The 22,211-nt window shown below is 44.7% G+C and overlaps 1 protein-coding gene across 1 annotated transcript; it reads left to right on the top strand.

Annotated features, from left to right (window-relative positions):
- The first annotated feature begins 2,268 nt into the window (after positions 1-2,268).
- Positions 2,269-17,779, top strand: LOC131260506 (protein peste). Its single transcript, XM_058262247.1, has 7 exons — positions 2,269-2,591; positions 11,926-12,070; positions 12,357-12,662; positions 14,626-14,832; positions 14,909-15,415; positions 15,487-15,560; positions 15,869-17,779. Exons 1-7 carry the CDS (start codon positions 2,491-2,493, stop codon positions 16,314-16,316), a joined length of 1,788 nt encoding a protein of 595 aa, XP_058118230.1. The 5' UTR covers positions 2,269-2,490; the 3' UTR covers positions 16,317-17,779.
- The last annotated feature ends 4,432 nt before the right edge of the window (positions 17,780-22,211 follow it).

Genomic DNA, 22,211 nt, shown 5'->3' with positions numbered 1-22,211 from the left:
TAACATGAAGTACAATCGTTTGTAGAGTTCTCTGTTCTGTCTCTGGTACTAATGAAACTTTATTTAAATTTGAAAATTACACAGGCAGAAGCTAAACTGAAAATTTAAGAATTGAAATGGTTTTGGTTGATATTATCGTTACAAACTTGCTAACATTATCGATCGATCGATTTTTCCAACGAACATGCCATGTGTTCATGGCGTTTAAACGGCTCAACACGTGGTCGCAAGGGGCGATCGCAAATTTCGCGCCTTTTCAAAACCGTGAAGAAAATCCCACGCCTCTTTAACGAGATCGCACATCACTATCGTGTTAGAATCGTCCCGTGTAGTGCTTGTGCACAGCTGTGATCAGTGGCGTGCGAAGTCAGTAAAGTAGAGAAAATTACCAAGCCTCCGCTCGATCGCAGTATGCGTACGCGCAATGTCCCTCGAAGTAGGGAAGACTCATTAGCCGCGGGACTTCGGGGAGTAGTATAGTGCGACAGAAGTCAAGTAAATCGCAATTCCCCAACGCACGGCTACAAAATTCCCGTACCACGGAATGACGCTTCCCTGCGCTGCCCTAGCGTCATTCCGCGTTCCGTTGGTCCATGACCAATCCACTCTCTGGGGTTGTGTTGGTAAGCGCGCGTTGCACAGTGGGCCAAAGGGCAGGGTTAAAGTTGAAAAACAAATGTTATTTATTTGTGAAATTGTGTTATCTTGCCTGGAATGATTATATTTTGAAAATAAAGAAACTAAAAGGGAAGCTTCGGATAACATTATAAGTGTTATAGGTAGCGAAACAAAGTGTTAAAGGGAAAACAACAATAAAATTGTAAGGTGATACCAAATTACTTCTCATTAGTTTTATAGCACTTTTTAGAAGTTACAAAGAAGTTTACCCACAACAACAAACACAACTGGCATTGTTGCTAGGGCCATCAACTGATCCTTACAAACACAACATTTTAAGGAATATACATTTTTTAAGTTTCATGGAAGTCATACAAAATTCAACTAAAAATTCGTGAAACGTACTTGAACAATTTGCTCCAAATGGAAAAGTTAAAAATAATCTGCCGCGACCGTGTAACCTTCATCCGCTAGCCCACTGTGCGTTGTGGCCGGTATTAGATAGTGGCGTGCGGGTCCACCGTAGGACAGTCATAGAACAAACGCCGTGCGGTTCAGTCCTGGTGGGTAGCGCTTCTGGTTCGGTTTGGCACGCGGTTCGTGAAGAGGGGACATTTTCGTTGTACGGCGTGCGATTGGATAATCGAGTGAAAAGCCATTCTCGTCGTGCTACGGTGGCATACTGTACGGGCCGGTTGGGTTCCTCCGCGTGTTTGGCAGGTGTCCATTTCCGACTGATCCGCACACATTTCCCGTGGGGCTGCCTTATCATCCCATTTTCGCTGCCGATTGGATCTGTGTGTGCCTACTGTTATCTAGAGTGCGTGGGCTAGTACGGGGCTTACATCGAGCCATTGCTGGCCAGAAAGAAATTATCAGTCGTCAGTCAGTCAGTGACAAAAAGCGTGCTCCATTATATCATTAGCAGGGAGCATCTGCACTTTATTAACGTGCGCGCAGAACGGGAATAGAGATCGTGCGGTCGCCTTTGTTTATATGCTCAATCCCGCGAGAGACCCCCAAAGTAAGTGACGGCGCATTGCAGTTTCTCTACGGCAAATTAGTTCATTCATGTGTGTTACGCGAACGGCAGGCCACTGTAAATTGGGACCGTTTTAGTTTGACTGCTATAAGAGTCATCTAGTGTGCTGATCTGAGCTGAACATCATCCGAAATCGCGCTCCTAAAAAACTACACACGAGTGCGAGCTTGTGTGCGCAAAATTAGACAAAAAGAGCCACCAGTAGGAAGCGAATAATCACTCCGGGTTTGCCGGGTGCGGGGCGTGGACGAGAGTGTGCGCCAAAAAACAGAAAACAAAACAAGTGTCATTCATATGCTGCCTTGCTCGAAGCGTGTCGTAAAAGATCGACAAATTGAATTCCGCTTGACGATTGTCCGATCGGCTTATCGCAGTTTTTAAAGCTGTCCAGCTTCCGATTCGCATACTGCAAAATTACAGACGACGATTAAATGAAGAGTGGTTAAGTTAAGTGGCGTAATACATTCACAGAAACGACGTAAAGAAATTCTACACCCCATTTTTTAAAACGAATCACCATCGGGGGTTGCGTTCTGCGCAAAACAAAAACACACAGCCAATCGTTCCGGAGGGGTCGAACGAACAGCGAAGAAACGCATCTCTTCTCAAGGTCACGCGACGCGGTGGGACGACGCGAATGTGTGCGTGTTTTGCGCCATTCAAACCGATTTCATCCCGATCCTTGCGCCATCCGCCAAGGAGATCCGGTTGTTGTCCTTAGACCGAGCAACAGTTCAACCTCGCTTTCTTCCTCTCTCGCGCGTTAACGCGTAGAGAAGTGTCCCGTTTTGTGTCCGGCAAAGTGTGGTGAGATACCACAGCGTTGCTTTATGTTCCAGTCCTCGCAACATCCGGTCGCGGATACGGAGAAAGCTACCGTCCATCGGGTGGCCAACGGAACCCATCTGAACGGGGACATCGGGAGCGCAAGGTAAGTTAAATAATGGGAAAAAATTAGTGTAAGGTTAACTAACAATGAAGTAAACTGCATCAATGTTCAATAGCCCTCAACATTTAATGGTGAAACAAGTGTGTCGTGTATGCATTGGCTAATGATACTTTATCTTGCGAGATTCGAATCGTGTAAAACACATTGGAAAGATGATGAAAATCAACGTTTTATTTTAATAATTTAAAAAAAATCTCTTTCTCTCATTACTTGTATCTTTATAGTATGACTTTTTTTTGAATGAAACCCGTTTCTAGGGAGAATCTGCCCATTATAGGGTCGATGGCTTCTGCTCTTACTGATCGCGTTCAAATCATTGTTCCAATCCGTTGACTTTATCAACTCGTTCTTCAAGAGCCTTACTTAATAAGTACTATCAACTACTTTCAACAGTTTCCAAAGGGCCCTAGATAGGCATTTCCATTCTCAAGAATTTTTTACCATAAATTCCCATGTGGGTTGGTAAAGAAAAATCAACTGATTAATATTACAAAATTTATTTTTTCCTAATCTATGTAATGTCTACAGTATTGCTCATCTGCTCCTTCTTGATTGGGTATAGTTTCCGACAGTGAACCTTATCATCATTTGTTTTTCAGCGGGCTTCCGGATATTATTTCAGTCCAAGGAGCACGCCTGCCCACAGTCAGCTTGTGTGAACACAGACTGTGGCACTTCGAGTGCATCCGTTGTTTAGTTTTCTTTCCCCTGATAGCGCCAAGTGTCTATTGATATGTTTTCCATCGACGTTCAGTTAACCTTCTTGATCCATAAATGATCAACTGAAAACGAGCAAAAAAGTGAATACCTTCGATTCCTCAAATTGTTACCAAATCCGTTTCGAGCAGTAATTGACGGACGGAAAGCCCGAAACGAAAGTAATTAAACATTCTCAAACCACGGCTCCAAGAGCCACTTAAGACGCTGGCTCGTCTCAAAATGAAAAATGTTCTGAAGTGATTAGAAAGCTTAAAGCGATTGAGCAAGTGGGATGGCAAACATTGAAGGCAAAAAATACTCCCAAACACACATATGCATCCAATCTGGTACTGATTCATGTCCACCGCAATCGTTATCGCTTCCCTTTCGTTGTACCCTTTTGGAAATGCGCGCGATAACTATGGCCGGCGTTCGGTTGCTTAGCAGCTTGATAATGCATTCCTCAATCGATAAGAAACACGGTCCGGAATACGACACTATGAAAAATGCCATCCACCGGCATAGCGAGATCGAAACTTATCGGTACGGTTTAACGGACCGTCGAACATGACACTATCGGTCTCTGCAGAGTAGCTTCATCGCGAGTGGTTGTCATCTGCGTTGTTGTTGGGATCGTATATCGGATGCATCTTCCGCCGCTTATCACCATCTCCTGTATGGTTGGTGATCCTTTTCCTTGGTGCCGCACAACAAACCCACTCGAGCTGTCGATTCGATTTGCCGGGTGGCTGCACGGTAGCATTGAATGATTACACCGCTTGACCTTGGCCCCTGCCAAAGCCGATGACGTGCAGCAAATTGTTGCATTTATTAGCCCGTAGACTTTCATTCAAAACAATGATTTATGTGCGGACGAAAACTTGTAATGCGCGGTTGAAGCTCATTCCAGGATGTGCGAGACCGGCCGCCGATTTCTAATCTGATCCGTGATCCGTGTGTCCTACGATTTGTTTGCAAAACAACCTGAAGCCGCACGCCGCGAGAGCGGGTTTCTTTTGAAATGCATGCCTACGTCTATGCGAGGCGTGATGTATGGTTCACAGCCATTTTGCAGGTTGATTAGGACTGCATCGGTTATCTGGTGCCGCACGAAACATGATTTCTACAAATACACGTTAAACGGACGGATGCTTAATGGAGTTTCTATTTCTAGTTTCGGAAGAAAAAAACGAAAGAAACAATTAATGGTTTCGATCCTCACGATATTATTTAATTTAAAATCAGAAAAAAAAACCATCATCCAATTATGGCGCAATGTAGGTTATGAGTCACACTCTGTTTGGGGTACGGCGTAGAGATACTTACAGACCATCACACCAAACCCTTCGCGAACGGTACCGGAATTAAATTGCACTGTTTGCAGTGAGCTTATCAGCACCTTGTTGTTTCTCGATTTCGTAAACCATTCCGGAGAATGGAATCACTTCCAGCAGTGGTGCTGTCCGCTGAAGTCGTTGATAGAAGCCATAGTGGATGTGGCCTCGCCCTAGTTGCAAAGATCATTCCAAGCTACAATCGCAAACAGCTGACTGCTGTGTCTTACTGAAGCAACGTAAGCAGGCGTACACGGTAGAATTTACTTCCCGATTCGCTGGGATCATCTTCCTACTACCGGATTACTACGGAAGAGTTTGCTAACCAAATGTTTTAGCCTGAAGGGGTTCCACCCCGTTCGGTGTACAGCTGGTACTATCTGTTAACATAAAAATGAACATCCGAGCAGGTGTTCCAGATAGCGTCACTACCCCGCCCGGTTAGTCACCCTTTGCCCGGTGGTGCCGTCGGGACGTCCGATAAACTGCTGATAGGTGAAATCGGTGAGACGAAACAGCGATGCCCTGCTCCCGGTTACCTTTTGCAAAACACCTGTGCGATATGATGGTTGTAGCTGGCGTGTATTTTTCCGCGATAAGCCGCTGAGGGGGTTCGAAGAAACAAGACCGAAGGTTGGTATCTAATCGAGACTGTTTGCCAAAACCAAATGCCCAGTCAGTGAAGCACCTCCGGCGAGGGTAATTTTTCGCATCTGAATTGGTGCTAAATTGGACCGAGACACCGATTCTATTTTAGTCTACTGCCAGTATTTGGGGTACAACATTAGTATCCCAAAAATTAAATTTCCTGCAATAATGAATTAGAAAACGATCATGAAACAGATCGTTTCAGACTGACGGTTTTCGCTACGTAGCATTTTTCCCTGTCACTGGCTCATCATCGCACGTGCTGATAATAAATGGCCATGTGATATGGAGTCCACTTGTCATTTTTGTCATACGAGACTGATCCTCGAATGATGATAGTAAGAATATACGAAGTGAAAAATATGTATTTAAAATTGATAATTCCGAACAAAAATGTGTGACTTTCATTCGCCATTTTTTTCCTTACAGCTGATAAAGGAATTGATATTCTAAACATAGCCACAAGGAGGCCTCTTCAGTTGCTTGAGTTTCATTTGTTCAAAAATTAATCCAACACAGCCAATACGAAACTAAAAAAAATACTTTCTTATAACATTCTCAGGACCCGGTTCGGAGTCGTTTTAAATTTCACCAGTTCGAAGCATAACGTAACAAACGTGTTCCATACTTGAGCCGGAATTGATAACAAAGACTTCCGTGTCCGAGGTGCTGCTAATGTCTGTGTCTAGAATTGACGTGGTGAAACACCCCTGGCGTTCGAGAAGATGCTGATCGTTAGTTTCACGTTTAGGTGAAAAAAGCGAATACAAAACGTAATTTCGCAAACCAATCCTTAAGCCAACAACAAAAGGTCGTTTTCGGTGGAAATTCGCAATCCAAACTGGTTGGACAGGATGGCTGGATGTGGATTGGTTGGCCCGAGATTCCGCGATGACCACTATGCATAACAATTTTTTTTTTTTGTAAACTTTGTGTCACAAATTGATATATCAACCTGTCTTCAAGGTTGGCGTGTATGCTAAAGATGATCACGGTTTTCGTGGTTGATACGTATCAAAACCATTTCAACAACCTTCTCGAACGGACGACGATGCGTAAAACAAACACGCTGATTAGCTGCGGAAACAATGGTGGAGAATTGATCTTCCCCGCGGTGGATGGATGGGATCGAGCAATGATAGCATCTTGCAGCCGCCGTCTTGGTGCGAGAACTCCACCGTGGCGTGAAGTCACGCCGTCATGACGACGTGAACGCCGGTGACTGGCGACTTTGGGCAAAATGCCGACTCATGTCTTCCGTGTGGGGACCGATTGCGGGTTTGAAGTTTGCAACTGGCGTGGTGACTAATTGTCTGTTTTGACGGTTTTACGACTGTCGATACATAATAATGTGAATGTGGGGGGGAATTCAATAGCCTTCTTTACGTAGCTTGATGTCAACCGCAAGGGGGGAGTTTTTGGATATTCATTCATGCCAAACGGGATTTACCCAAGCCTGGCCAGCTTTTGTTTGCTGAAGTTCTAGGTGTTTTGTCTCCACCTTTTTTTTTTGTTGTTTTTGCATATCTTTCGCAGTCTAACTTTCTTCAAAAAATCTCACACACGCTGGTCTCGCTGACCTCCTGCAACAACCGGTTGGCATCGTTCCATCAGCTGATATTTATAGTTCCCCCCAGACGACCGTGTGCCGTTCGCATTTCACACCGGACACAGCTTCCGACGGCTCCTCGACGGAATGTGCCGTGGAGGATCTTGCCTTCGTGGATTCGCCGCGGCCCCACAGGGAGTGGCATCGCGATCCGGCCCCGTCACCTCGGTGGGTTGACAATTGGTCAATTAAATGCACACAATTGAGCTAATTCGAAGTAACTCAATTTTTCTCCACACTTACTCAGCCGTCTATGCCGAACCGTCTGGAGTATGCAGTTGATCGAGTTGTGAAAGATCGCAGCCGTACAAGCGATACGATAGCATCACGATGCGTGAGTGCAAAGTGGAAGATTTATCAGCCTGGCCTTTTTCCCGCCCCACGCTCTCGAGATGATCCTTGAAAAGACCCACTCGCGGGTGTTGGATAAATTGCACAAGAAAGGCTTTGAAAAGGTTACGTTGCGGCGAACTGATAGGAGAAGAAATGATCTCTTAATCGCAATTTATAATGTTTAAAAAGGACGATTTTTTTACCGTGTTTACCATTGTGCGGTCGTTGAATTCCCCGCCGCCCGGCGGCTGATTGTGCGCCCCGTTCTGGGCATTCAAACTGTTTAGCGATGAAGAAGAATTGCATGGCAGGAAGCAGGCGTGCGTGTTTGCTCATTCCGAACGGCCCCTGCCACAGGTCAGGGCGCAAGTCAAACGCCGAGGTGTTGCCCGTATGATGTATGACCGACCTCTCGCGAAAACACGTGCCGTTACAAATTGATATTTGCTTGACCGAACCGAGCAAAAACGCACGCCAAATTCGGCTCCGTTCGTGCGCCACGAGAGAGAGCTGCAATCTACCGGAATGCACTTTGCATGAACCCTTCGCTTTTTGGTTTATTTGGGTTTCGACTTTCGATCGATCCACTTTGTTGTTGGGTTGCTTTTGGCGCTGCTGTCAAGATCGTGGGCCCGCCACTCCGCTGTCCAATCTCGTTCCGTCCGTTCGAACCTGTTCGTTATCGTCTGACAAGTGGTGGTGACGCGTTTTTTTCATTTTATTTGCTAGTCCAATTCGATCGCCTTCTTTTCCCGCGATCAAGTTTTTGTTAACCTTTTCACCTGAATGCATCGGGAAGGGTGGGGGGTGCGGGCGTTGCATCGGAAGCTGGCCAGGCGAGGGAAGCCACAACATCGACTAATGTTTACCAACACATCGTATTCGGTGGGAAGGCGATAAGCGGGCGATAATCGGCGCCCGGTTGGATGCTGAACGCGAGTCTGTTGGTCGTTATTGCAGGCATTGATGAGTTTATGGTCTTTAACTTCATCGTTACTTGCACCACCAAGTTCAACAGTAGTTTTAATTTTATATCAGCAAGCAGTCGTTTATGTTCTTTATTCTTTTCTTTACCAAAAGATAAACTATCTTTGTTGGTTGATATTCTTGTCGTTTATATCGAACCTAAGATAAATTTTTTGTGATCAAATGTCTTGGAACACCCATTTACAAACAAAAACCATTGACGTGTTGTGCATTTCCGGTCCCATAATGTTCTAGTGTTTTCCACCCTCTCGACGGGGTGGAAATTAAAGCGACGGCTGTCCGGGCTTATCGTAGAAGTTCGTTTTTCGATTAGATAATGCTCATAGTATTACGCTGGAAGGCGAGATAAACAAAAATCATACACACCGGCTAAGCTGCAAAAAAACCGCTTCGTCGATTTCGGTCGGTGTTGTCTTTTTATCGTACGTTTTCCCGAGGGAAACCTCACCCAACACGTGCGCATTATCTGTCCCGCGCGCGCAATCGTAGTTGGGCAATCGATTTCGGGTCGGCTTAAATCAACCCGGTCGCAAAGTAGTATCCAGATTCCCTTTTCTGACCTTGATGAGGCCCTCCAATGTTTCATCAAACGGTAAAAAATAACGGGGCCAAGGGATGGAGAGATAAAACCAAGACTCGGTTGTCGGCTTTCATTGCGACACTGGTTCTACCCGTAACTGTGTCTCTTAACGCTTCGTTTTGAAAGCTTGCATCAAACTTGCCATTATTTAATAAAAACATAGGCAATTCCACCGTCAAAAAATGGTAAACAGTTAGATCAGAACTTCACCTCCCAGCACAACCTTCTAGGACCTTGAAAGAGTGCAGCTATATACAAGACTCTCGTGATGCCTGCCTAAGACATGCCTTCCCTTCTCCATGTTATCAAACTTGTCCGACATGAAAAATTACACTCATTTTCGGAACTATGAAACAAGAAATGGTCTTGTTTCGGCTGAAATTGTGTTTTAAATGGCGTAATGATTGTTTACACTTCTTCGGTGCATTTCGTAAACTTGCTGCACTGCCTGAGATTATGGCCTGAGACTCGCTGCGGTCGGTCAACCGACCGGCAATGGGAGGGTCATGGTAGGTTAATGGCAAATTCAAAATATTCACAAAAACAATCACATCGCTGTTAATTACCGGAATTGCATCAACCACCATGTGCGGTAGAAGTTACACCGGTAAAACTCGAATGCACTTTACAGCAACAACTGGGGGTAATAAATTCCTAACGGACATAATATACGTATGTATTCTCACACAAATGAATGAATTCTCACACAAATTTAAGCATCAATTAATTCATAATCTAAAGTTATACTTTCTTGTTCATTTTTAAAGTAGAGCTATATTTTTAATACTCTTCAGCTCATGTTTTGTAATATAATCGTCACTAATTTTCAAAATGCCATCACTAATTACCGTCACAAACGTTTTTCAAAATTGTTTCATGCGGCACGGCTGGCTTCAATCACTATTTTCTCTCGAATGCGAAAGACTGCGGCATGGAACAGGGAAAAGTGTACATATTTTGTTTGTTTATATTTGACAATATATAAAGTTATAGATCAACTGTTTTTTACTTAATATCTGGAGTATCCTTAGTTTTACGTCTAAGGATCCCAAACTCTGTCGTGTTGAATAGCCTGGGACAGCTAGTAGAACAAATAGACTTATTCAAAAAAAGACAAACGCTTTGCCAGCGTGTGGCGGTAGCAGGTGAGTTGATTTATCAATCCTTTTTGAAGATTAGAGATTGTAAAACTCCATTAAATGTGACGTTTTTAGATAACCTTGACATCCCAGATCTTGTGAAAGTACATTGTAGGTGGCCTTTGGCGTACACGATTTTCGATTTTCTTCAAGTTCGTCCCTGGACGACTTATGCTGAATCTGTATGTTTCGATCATCCAACCAGTAAACATGTATACATACAGTACAGTATCTTCTAATGGTTCGATACAAAAATTACGTTAAGTTTCCAGATTCTTAAAATGTTTGAAAATTCTGAATGGGTGCGCTCGTTCTAAGATTTAGTTTTCATCTCAAACCGGAACATTTTCATCTTTTATTATAGATGAACACTGAAAGGTAAGAATAAAACAAAAGTTTCAATGAATTTGATAAACACAGTATAATGTTAGAAAAATGTGTAGAAAGCATATGAACTGTAGCGGCTCGCCTTCGACTCGATAAAACAAATGTACATTACTCTTAAAACAACTACAATGCGAAATGTTAGTCTGACGTACTGATCTACGGGCACGTTTGATCTTTGAGTCATTGTGTTTCAAAACATTGCGCAATCCTATCGAGCTCTCGTTGAAAGGGAATGATGCCAGCATGAATCGATGAAGTTCCAGCGGACGTCTGGTTAGACGCTCTGCCTACCGTCACTCAAACTTTGCCAAACCCTCAGCGTGCGTCTTTTCCGTGTCTTCCGAAGGTAATTAATATTTGTAACCACCGCCCGGACTTTCCCGCTGGAAGTTCTCGGCCATTCTCAACGCTGGCCATACGTTCTTAGAACGTTCTTAGCTGTCCCGGTAGTTTCTTCGTTTAGATTGATTAACCAACGCCAAACCGTGGACCGACCAACGTACGTGGAGGGTAAATTTAACCTTGGTTCAAAAGCTAATGTCGAATATGTTTTTTGAAAGATCTACACTACAGAGGGATGGAGGGGATGAGTCTTGTTGGGCCTCCCAAAATCGCAGCAACAAAGGCCCTTCCTAGCCGGTGGATTGCAGCCGACGTATAAAATGCTCGTCGATGTAGCTTCTGCGTAGCCTCAGCATCTGAGCCGCTTCGGAGAGGATAATGGGGCATGCCCGGAACGGCGGCTTTAATTGTGCTTTATTATTACTTTTTTGTTGCCACCCGTTTACAGCATGATTTGTGTTATTTTGTCATGCGTCGACGAAGCATGAAATCAGGCGGATTAAAAGGGTGGTGTTTGTTTACTGTACGCTTCGGTATTCTGGGCGGATGTGTCGAAAAAACTGGATAGGTTCTGGAGTAAACACGCGGAACATTATTAAGCCGCAGGTTCAAGTGGAAGTCAATCGAACGAGGTTTTCCCAGGACCTTAACCTCATATCAATCTTCCGTGATCCATCCCTCTAGAATGAGTTTGAACCTGTCCAATCGACACATCTTTGTGCAGCTTCCTTCCTTTTTAAATCAAAATAAACGGCACTGCGATCGGTTGACGGTTATTGACAAAGAAAATTAAGCCGAGTCCACAGCAACATAAAGGATACGTTTTCCTCCCACGTTCGCACAATGACCATATCGTCAAGAAGGTGGTCACTCATATGCAGAGTGTAACGATCTGGGTGCTGGCCCAGGGTGAGGACGGATGACACAATGGCGACCTTATGATCGTTGGCGAAATTGGCTTTTGATTGATGTTAACTCACAGTGTCATGCCATCACCTCGCCGTAAGTGCCGTGTAGACGAGAACCGCCTCCAGCAGATCGAGTTCTGATTCCTGTAGACCCCACCGTGAGACAAAGCCAGATCTAGTCGATATATCCACCTTTGCTCGCTCGGTCCGGTCTTCATTTGATTTGAATGTATGTCACACGATCGTATCGATCGAACTAAACATAATTGGCTTTTTCAATTAAGGCCAACGATCAGACTAATGAACAAGATGACTAACAATGCTCGCTTCTCCCTGTCTTCACTTCGCAGACCCAGACGTGCCCGCCACACCATGCTAGCCAAAAGCATCTGCAACCGGCGGTGCATCCTGACGTCGACGGGATTGCTGCTGTTCGCCAGCGGAACCTTCTTCATCCTGTTCTTCCCGATCATCTTCCAGGATATACTGCACGAGGTAATTAATGCTTCTTTCATTCTGTTTCGGCTCTTCCCTCGGCATTAAGGCCGACGGGTGACTGGGAAAGCCGGCGGCAACGGCTCAAAGTCTGCAGTGTCCAAAACGATTGACCCCGCAATTGACTCTTGTTAGGCAAATGTCGGACTTTGCTGAATGCAGCGGGTACCGAAGGAAGGTGATCAATTAGGGCACCACTCTAACGTCGTACCATCGATTTCGAGTGTTCTTGATATTACCCACCTTTAAGTAATGAATTCTCTGCGCGTTTGTTTCATTCCATCAGGAACTCAAACTTCGTCCCAATTCGCGCGGATACGATGCCTGGGTGGCACCACCGTTCCCGCTGGCGATGGACATCTACTTCTTCAACTGGACCAACCCGGAGGATATCCGGAACCACTCGACGAAACCGATCCTGGAGGAGCTCGGTCCGTACCGCTTCATCGAGCGGCCGACCAAGGTGGACATTGCCTGGCACGACCAGAACGCGACCGTGAGCTATCGGAAGAAAAGTCTCTTCTACTTCGACGAGGAAGGCAGCAACGGCCGGCTTGACGATGTGATCAGCAGTATAAACATAGTGGCTGTGGTAGGTATCATCTGGGCATCATATCATCCGAGGACTTAATGGCACGGCTGTTAGATGTTCAATTCAATTTGATTGATTGGGATGAATTTTGATCCTGTTTCTTATCGGAACGTGTTAGTCAGGAGATCTTCGACTTCGGTCATGTAGCGCATCGTCGATTTTTCCCTTTGCGTACGTGGGTAGTCAGTCCTCACGTACAGGGCAGGATGGTCCGGGTTTCTTCGGGATTCGAACCCACGCTGTCGAACTACTTACGTTCATCATTCATCAAACAGTGCTAGTCCCTAATCCTATACTTGTGATAAAAAGTGCATTGAATTTGAATGGAACTATATGGACCTTTTTTATTTCACAAAAATTAATCAATGCAGCAATTACTTAATGTCTACCGACGTTAGGATTAGTATCAGCAGCTTCATTCGATTTTTGATCATTTTCTTTAAATTAAACAAAACAGTAGACAAAAGTAGACAAAACGAGATAAACTGATAAACTATTCCACCGTTCCTAGACACTTTAGTTCTGTTTCCGTTTCTTGTATGATTAAACAAGTCATATAGTAGTATTTCAAGGCAAACATAAAAATAAATTTCATTTCATTTTCCTTAGTAACATTACCACTACACTTTTACGAATGTTGGTGGCCTACGCTTGTGTTTAAGACACTGCCATCGAACTCGACGCCAAACAGTGTTTTGCAGGTTACCTTTGGTGGTGAACGCGCACTCTGTCATACCTGGACCCAGCAGCTCGTTCAGAGCACTCATTGCGGTTTTAGGGATGAGCCATTTACGCAGACAGCGCATAACGTGCGCCTTACGATGCTTTTGATCATTCCTACGTTGGTCCGGTGTGTATTCCAGTTGCACAAAGTCTTGGCTAGACATGGACATTTCGCTGGAAATTGAGGCATTTGCTGCAACGATGGCAATGGCAGTATCCTCTTTCTTAATGCGTTTGTTCAGTGGCCCGGATTGCATTTGTTCTTGCTGCATATTATCTTCTGCTGTGTCGAATCCTCTTTTGTATTTAATTATGCGAGTTATTTTCACACAACCTAATCAACTGAATGGGGGCTCAAAACCTCGACGGCGTGGGTTCGAATCCCAACCGAGACCGGACCCTCCCCTGTACGAGAGGACTGACTATCCACGTACAACAGGGAAACAAGTCTCGTAAGCCCTTAACGGGCAGGGATGACCAAGAGGTCGTTACGCCAAGAAGAAGAAGAAGAAGAATCAACTGAATAGTTTACTAGCGCCGTCAATGCTTACTGCGTACATTCTGCCGCATACGTTTATAACCGGCGTAGTTCAATTCTCACCCGATTTATGACATTTTAGTTGTCCGTATGTCCTTCCAGAAGATTTTGGAAGCGGCACCTGAAAGGAGGTTGAATCATTAATTTAACTTACAGGTGAATCGACTGGCAGCTTCAAATTTAATCAAACAGAATGTAAGCGGCCCTTATCAACAGTTTTCAAATTACCGCTACTCCGTACTCCGCCAGTTCATGGAGGGGCAAATTGTACTGAGTAGAAAAAGAAATACAAAATCCTACCCAAATCGGATTGGTGCTATTTATTGCCTCTGACTTGATCACGTTATCTACCGAACGAAGCGTTTCGAATACACTCGGTGGAACCGTCATTAAAGTGCTACCTAATTAAAGGCAGTTGAGGCAGTCCAGATCGTGAATTCCCTATCCGAAGCAACACGAGAGTAACCTTGAATTGTCATCGAGCTTTACTATCTATCGATCGTCGATTTACGGGATGTGCTCCGTGTTGTGCAATACCAGCATTTTGTCGCAGTGGTGAAATTTTTTTTTATAGGACAAACGGTTGCTAGAAAATTTTAGTTCACTTGTGTGATATGCGGTACATTTTATTTTCCATGTTTGCATCCTACATCTCCATCCATGTATCTATCATCTAATTCTTTGCATTTTTGTTTTCGGTAGTCGGCGGCAAAACGAGCACAGTACTGGGGCTACATCAAGCAAAAAGGCGTCTCGATGGGTCTGACCTTGTACGAGCAGGAGTTACACGTGGTGAAAACGGCCGCCGAGCTGCTCTTCGATGGCTACGAGGACAACATGGTGCTGATGGGAAAGCATATGATGGACGCGGACGAAATTCCCTTCGATCGTGTCGGTTGGTTTTACACGGTAAGCATCCAGTTTCCGCCTGGTTGTGTGATCGATAGCTTTAAGAATGTTAATCCAAATCACCTTTCCCTTTTAGCGAAACAACTCAGCCGACCTGATCGGTCACTACAACGTGCACACCGGTGTGGATGACATTAACCTGCTCGGGCGGATGGGAGAGTGGAACTACAAACCCCGCACGGACTTCTTCGAGGGTACGTGCGGCATGCTGAACGGATCGGCTGGCGAGTTCTATCCACCGGGTCTGTCGAAGGACCGTCCGGTCGAGCTGTTCACGCCCGACATGTGCCGAAGTCTGCCGCTCGACTTCGAGGAGGAAGTCAGCGTGCACGGTGTGAAGGCGTACAAGTACAGTGGTGATCGACGGGCGATCGATAATGGGACGCTCTACCCGGAGACGGCCTGCTTCAGTGCGGGCGAGATCGTCCCGTCCGGGGTGTTGAACATTTCGTCCTGCCGCTTCGGCACACCCGTCTTTATGTCCTATCCGCACTACTACGGCGCCGATCCGTTCTATCTCGATCAGGTGGAGGGTTTAAGCCCGTCGAAAGAGAAGCATCAGTTCTACATGGCACTTGAACCGGTGAGCAAAGCTAGAGATATATTGCAATAGAAAATATTACAATCATTTTTTTTTCTGTATCGTCATTTTAGACTACCTCTGTTCCGTTGGATGTTGCTGCTCGACTTCAGCTGAACATTATGATTGAACCGTACGACAATATTAAGTAAGTAAAAAATAAGGCTATACTAGCTTGAAATTTTAATTCGTCTTAGTTAACTTCTGATGCATTTACTAAGTGAAGTTTCACTTGAAAGGCAAAAATCTTAATCCTTGTCTTATGGTCAAAATGTGCTGTGCTAGTCTGGGCAGATATTCATACTGAGTACAAAACAGTGGTTGCTTGGACCACTTTCATTGGTAATGTCACGTTTACGCGTTTACTTTTCATGTTGATCTCACTTAGCAATATTCTTATTTCATATTATAAAGTTTATATTCGATGTACTAAACATGTTCCCTTTGCTTTTTCAGCCTCTTCTCGGAAGTACCGCGGGTTTTTCTTCCGGTGCTATGGTTCGAGCAGCACGTTCTCATGCCGGCGGATCTTGCGGGTGAAATCGGTACGGCGCTCACCGTGCCGTCGATCGTGCGGCTTACCGGCATCGTAATGGCCGCGTGCGGCTTAGCGATAATCCTCTGGGTTCCACTCGAATGCCTGTTCTTCCGCCGGCGACGCGTAGCGTCCGGTAGCAAGGATCACACCGGCCTCAATGGTGCCCGCTCGTTCGCGCTTGTCGCTGAAAAAGGGTTGCTGCACGCGTCGGAGAAGAACGGCAAGCCGCTGGTCGGAGCGATCGTGCTGGTGGACAAACTGCTGCCGGAAATGGCGGAAAAGCAATCACCCAGCCAGTCACCACCGGCCGAACCCGAGAGCTGCCCGCTGATTGACGGTAAAAACGCAACGATTGTAAAATCGTGAACTCCAAAACCGATCGCGGATTGTGCTCCAAACCCGGTGACGAACAGTGGTGATAGAGCGACTGGGGTATACGTTTTGGTGCATTTATCTCAACGGTTACCAGTCGGATGCGTCTGTGAGATTCGTCAAAAATCCCATCAAATGCGTCTGGTCCCACAATGCGAGAGATTTCATTTCGACTGAATCGGTGTGTGCATTGAGGTACGCTAGTTTGAGGGAAAAGAAACGAATGCCACTTTTACTGAAAGCGATTCCCAAAGTGATAGTTTAGATGCGCTTGCATGCTGGGCGAATGAGGCCGAGTCGCAGATACGATAAGCGACGTCGTGAAGAAAGGTAGTGTAAGCTATTAGGGAGATTAAAACAAAAACATACCAAGACTATCTCCTCCAATACTCTCCAGCATTAGACCGACATCCGTGAAATGTAGAACCCTGCAGACACTAACAGGGAGACCACCATAACCTAGGGGTCAGTTTCGGGAGTTGACAATCGTGTTTTGATTAATTCCGTCGCCCGCGGCATTGATTTCCGTCTATTTAAGAGATTAATCTTAAGCACAAGCGTCTATTGCGCTTTTAGTATACCATTTCGCGTTTAGTGGCCAAACGCCAAACAGAGACATAACAAAAGAAACCAGAACCATTGGAAGCAACAAGTACAAGAGTTCCATGTGGACTCGATGGAGTCCACAGTGCATCCAATCAGTTCCTCACTTCATTCGGACTGTTAAATGATTATATCAATCAAATCTCGACCGTCACAAAGATTTTTGTTTAGTTTATAAGTAACGATCGTTTTTTCATTAATTTACAATTACATTGCTCGGTTTCCATACGCAAATAGTTCCCTCTATACCACCGCTGCCTACGTAAAAGGTATCATTCGAGATCACTATCCAACTAGTTCGTCGAAATTAATGTTCATTCCAAATTTTTACGGTACAATGAGTTAATCTTCAGATAGATTATCGTTTATGTGAATTAAAGGTGTGTGCAATGCTATTAAAATCCGTTCCTATCGGTAAATTGTTAGATTAGTCGAAATGAGGTAATAAGATACTTCTTAAGTGTTCTCAATTTCTAAATGTCCTTTACGGTTGTAACACACTATGGCATTAGGCAAAGGTCTCAAATTTCTATCGAGACGTATCTTTGCATAATCATGTATCAATTAGGATGATTAATCCATGAGAAGTGCTTTCATCTTTTGCGTTCGATAGACTGTAGAGTAACAGGAGAAAGACACACTAAAAAATAAATGCCATGCGGTAGGGCGCAGCTCATCCATATGGACTACATTTGCTAAGAACATATAACTGGACGCTATGAACGTGTTTGCTAATAATAAGTGCCATTAGCGTATTCGTTGTGTCCGTCATATGGTGTTGGAAATAATTTAAAAGCGTGAATATCACCGGGATACTACTGGTATTGGTATTGACAAATCTTAACCCTCGTTCGTTTTGTTTCCATTTCGACGATTGCCAAGCTGTGCTGGTCAACCGTTATCCAAAGAATTAGTTTGAATGTATGTTTGGTTACGTGTAACACCAATTTCTTTCTTTTTAACAATATCTAACAATTTCTAACCCGGTCCAAATGATGACAGAAGACGGTGGCATCGGAAGCTTTGCTTCAGTCACTTTCCAGTATCTGATGGGTCACCACATTGTGGCATAGTGTTCGTCATGTGTTCTTCTGATGTCTGATGTGATTTGTGTTAAGTTTAAATGTTTGTTCAAAAACGGATAAATCACTAAAAATGGTAAGCGATAAAAATGTGGATCTTGGAAACTTTTGGTTTCATTTAACGGCTTGGCCGAGCTGGCATATCTATCTCTAGCAACCTTGGACGGACGTAATTCACCGAGGTTTGTATGACAAAAGGCATCGGAACGGTATGAGAAAAATTTAAAAATTACCGTTTGAAATGTTTCAAAATATTTCACAGCTCTCGCGGAATGTTTCGACCAAATGATTGCGTTGTCCGTTGTGCAACACCGGCCCTTCTTCGTATAAATATGTTCGTGTTCTGCTAATTTTTGTTCCATGAACAATTGCCAAACAATTATATCGGTTTTCTCAAATGTGGTTCGTGTTGATCCGCGTATTGTGCCACATCTTTCAGAGGATTGTATTAATTTGTATTTCTGTTTTCAGATAATGTACCAGGGTAACACGAAGTTCGTGTTTGCGAATATTCTGCTGGGTCAGCTGCCATGCGGTGATTTGCGTCGATCTCGATTCCATTGGATAAGTTTTAAGTCATCTTAGCACTTTGGTGAGTCCGGTAAATCAATGTTTTTAAAATAACTTTACGTCTTGGATCAATTTGTTCAACATTGTTGAGCTTGGTGAAGGATAGCGAATAATTTACAATCATGGAACGTGTACAACAAACAATGCAATTGCTAGTCCTGTGGTTTTGATCTGGAAAATCCACCGTTTAAAAAGTCATGAATGGGAAGGATATGAAAGGAAAACTAGATAATTGTACGGTTGCAAGCTCGTACGGTTGGCAACATTTTATAAAACCGCCTTCCACTGACGTCATAATGAGGCCCAACGCGACGGGAGTCCCGAGGCCCCAAAGTTCCTGGATGGGAAATCAGAAGCCCACCGGTTCTCTCTGTCATCCCCACATACCCCGCGAGGGAGTTGTGTTGATTTTATACTGCGCATTTCCTTCGCGTGTTCGCTCTCCTCAGGAAACTCCTCCCTCAATCCGCGCCCGTCATGGCGGTGGCCTCCTTAACGGGAAGGGATCGTTTGCATCTCACCGGGTCGATGTCATTCGACGAGTCCCGGTGTCTTTTCCTTGACCAGCCTTCCCGTGTCCGATATCTCCACGGCATCATTATCATCATCATCCGGTCGGTATGATGGGTTATAAACTTTACGATATCTTTACCCCTCCTGGGGGAGGGTGGCTGCGAAGTGGCTACGAAATAAAAATATCAGAAAACCCGGTTCGTCCCTCGATCGCACATTCAACGGAGGACTACTAACCGAATGGAATGAAATAATAATTTGGAGGTCAGAGAGAATGGGATCCAAATGGATGGACCAGTGGGCACATGGACAGGATCTACAAAGCGACCTGGGAGATCCTCTGCTGAACCACCGCTTGGACTCTCTTCACCATCGCGTTACGATTGCGTAAATGAGTTTTTCGCATTTGCCCGCTCGTATCATCGTGTACCGGTTTCGGGGAACGGTATTTTCTTAAACTTTGCCACGGATGCACGAGAAAAAAACGACGGTTTTATGTTTATCACTTCCGATTGTCTCGCCCGATTTGAGGGAAACGTGCAGCTATCTGGAAGACGGTGGTACGGGCACATTCACTGATTAATAATGATTTGCAAGCTGACCTCATTCCGGTAGCATTGAACCATATAAACTGTCCGTTCTGTCGACCAATTTTTAAATATTTATTATGGGAATAAAAAACATGTTGTAAAACTTAAAATATGCTTAGTACACATAAAAAGAAAACTATATCTATATCAAAACAGTACAAAGATAACGCATAAGGAAAAGTAGCAATACCTTTAAAGTAAGTCAGTATCGAATCTGTTCATCTAAACAACATCAAACTCATGTTCCGTTCACACTTCATCTTCCACTTGAGATGCTCCGTAAAAAAGCAGGTTCTTTTCTAAAAGCGCAGGTTGCTTCCACGGTCCCCCGCTTCCCGTTCCTCCCCTCGCCCTCGGAGGACTTCGTTCTCCACCAGGGCCGGCGTCGAACGAGGTCAAACCATCCAGCAACACGCCGGCCGGCCGGCTGAAGTAGCGTCCGAGACCCGCCTAACGGCGCGAACGCCAACACCTTCGCGCGGATGCGCCATTGCGCAGCCAAAACACGCCAGCGCGCTGTTTGCGCACGTCGGTACCTGTTCCGGATTAACCTTTCTCTCTGGGTGTGTGCTTCGTTTATGCTCAGAACGTCATCGAACGGCCCTCCCTCCGACTAATAAAAGCGAGCCAAACCGGAATGTTCTTCCGAGGCCGGCGAGGGTAACCGGGGAACACACAGACACACGGACACAAGATCCCGCTATTTTGTTTGCCTCCCCCCCCCCCCCACTTCTCCCCCCACCAGCCCGCGGCCGCTTCCATCTTTCTTTGGAACCGGCGCATCATTACGCCACCACTCCGGCAACGGTTGCCGGCTTTCTGGAGCATGCTTCTTAATCCGAAAGCGCGGGTTGCTGCTTGACTCATCGTAGCAACCTGCCCGCTGATGATAAACACAGTCGGTAACTGATTTTGCTACCACTAATTTTTTTGTTATTGTGGGATGTTGGTTCAAAGGAGTTGACAGTAATATTGAATTTCATTTCGTCTCGCTAAAGTTCTCAGCCTACTTTGATATTTCAACACAACACATGCTTTCAAAACTTTTCTTGCAAAAGTGTGTCTTGTGCGTCCTTTTCTTCAAAAATGTAGGAAGATAAAGATTCCTTAGATCGGAAACCAACATACTTGTAACTTGAACTAGTTACTATATGGATCATAAAACAGTTTCAGCTGGTGAGATTAAAGCTACGTGCTAAAATTAATGTGGTATTTAAATTCGTTTCGGGAAGAACCTTGTGTTGCTTTCTACATATTAGTTAAATTTTTGAACGACTCTTTGAAATTGTTTGGCTTGGATTTGATTATAAAGATCAAGCAATACGATATGGATATGAAGATATGGTTAGAAGAAACTAATAGCTATCCTTCGTGGTGTTTCGTCGTCATTCTACGAAAAATAGAACTCGTTTTAGATTGGAAGATATTCGAATTAATTTTTAACCTAAACTATCTCAGTTCTCTTTGGCTGAAACAAAATTTGTAAAATAAAACGATGAAAATTGTGAAACTCACTGTCGTGAACTGTCGCTCACAAACTCGCCTCAGCTAACGGTCAATTGCGTGTTGAGGATGGTTTAAATAGGCGCGGGATGCTGGCCAGCGAGGCAGGTGCGGTGGGGGTAGTGTATCAGAGAAAAGTTCTACTTTTCTTTGCGGAACGCTTGAACCACATCTTCGACCACCACCAACACCACCTACTCGTTCTGAGCGGGAAAGAGCAACCCCGCGAGGGGTTCGTCTTCGTCTGCATTGTTTTGCTCCGTTTCACGCTCATTTTACCTTTCACTCACTTATGTTCTATCTGATAATGTTTATCGTTATTTTTTCTCACTCTGTTTTGGATTTTGTCGTTGGGTTTTCTTTTCCTTTTTCTGGCTGTGTATTGTACATCACCAACGAGTTTACCGGTCACTCCGCCGAGGAAAAAACAAAAACGAGGACACCATCATCAACATTAATAGCCTCCCTTTTCTCGCCCCATCCCCCCTTCCCTCCCTCTTCTCCCCTGTCTTGCCATCGGCACCTCCAGCGTCCCCGTGCCTCATTCTAATTGATTGTGAGCAAAAAAGGTTTAAAGTTTACGTTAATTTCTTCGATCGCGATTCCGCGGGGTCCGGCATCGGTCGCCGCTTACGTTTACCGGGAATTCCCGGGAGATTTCGAGGTGCACGAGTGGTGAAAAGATAAAAAAATAAAGACTCGAAGAAAAATAAAGACTTCGTGAAATAATTTTTGGACCATCGCACGTGTCACTGGAGGGCGCATGGTTTTTCCGCGTCGAAGGCACCGTACATTTGTGTTTATCGTTACAAACCTACCGGCTGCGGTGCTTTCTGTTTAATCGTCCCCTTGCGCGTGGACCAACAACTGATTGTCAATGAATCAAACGTAAAACTAGTCAAGTGCCATCGAGTGTTGGCATGTTTTGAGCAAAAAGAACAACAACAAAAAATGGCACGAAAGATAAAAACGTAAAACTAAATGCAAGAAACGCGGCCTCGTGTAGTATAAACGGCGACAGTTTCTTC

Source organism: Anopheles coustani, chromosome 3 (assembly GCF_943734705.1).
Source record: "Anopheles coustani chromosome 3, idAnoCousDA_361_x.2, whole genome shotgun sequence".
NCBI classification, from domain to species: domain Eukaryota; kingdom Metazoa; phylum Arthropoda; class Insecta; order Diptera; family Culicidae; genus Anopheles; species Anopheles coustani.
The sequence above is the reverse complement of the archived record's forward strand: the minus strand, read 5'-3'. Positions and strand labels throughout refer to the sequence as shown.

Excerpts from the sequence above, each read along its gene's own strand:
- LOC131260506 (XM_058262247.1), top strand. The coding sequence starts at position 2,491 with ATGTTCCAGTCCTCGCAACATCCGGTCGCGGATACGGAGAAAGCTACC. Across the intron at positions 12,071-12,356 it reads TCCAGGATATACTGCACGAG|GAACTCAAACTTCGTCCCAA; the intron begins GTAATTAATGCT and ends TCATTCCATCAG. Across the intron at positions 14,833-14,908 it reads GTGTCGGTTGGTTTTACACG|CGAAACAACTCAGCCGACCT; the intron begins GTAAGCATCCAG and ends TTTCCCTTTTAG.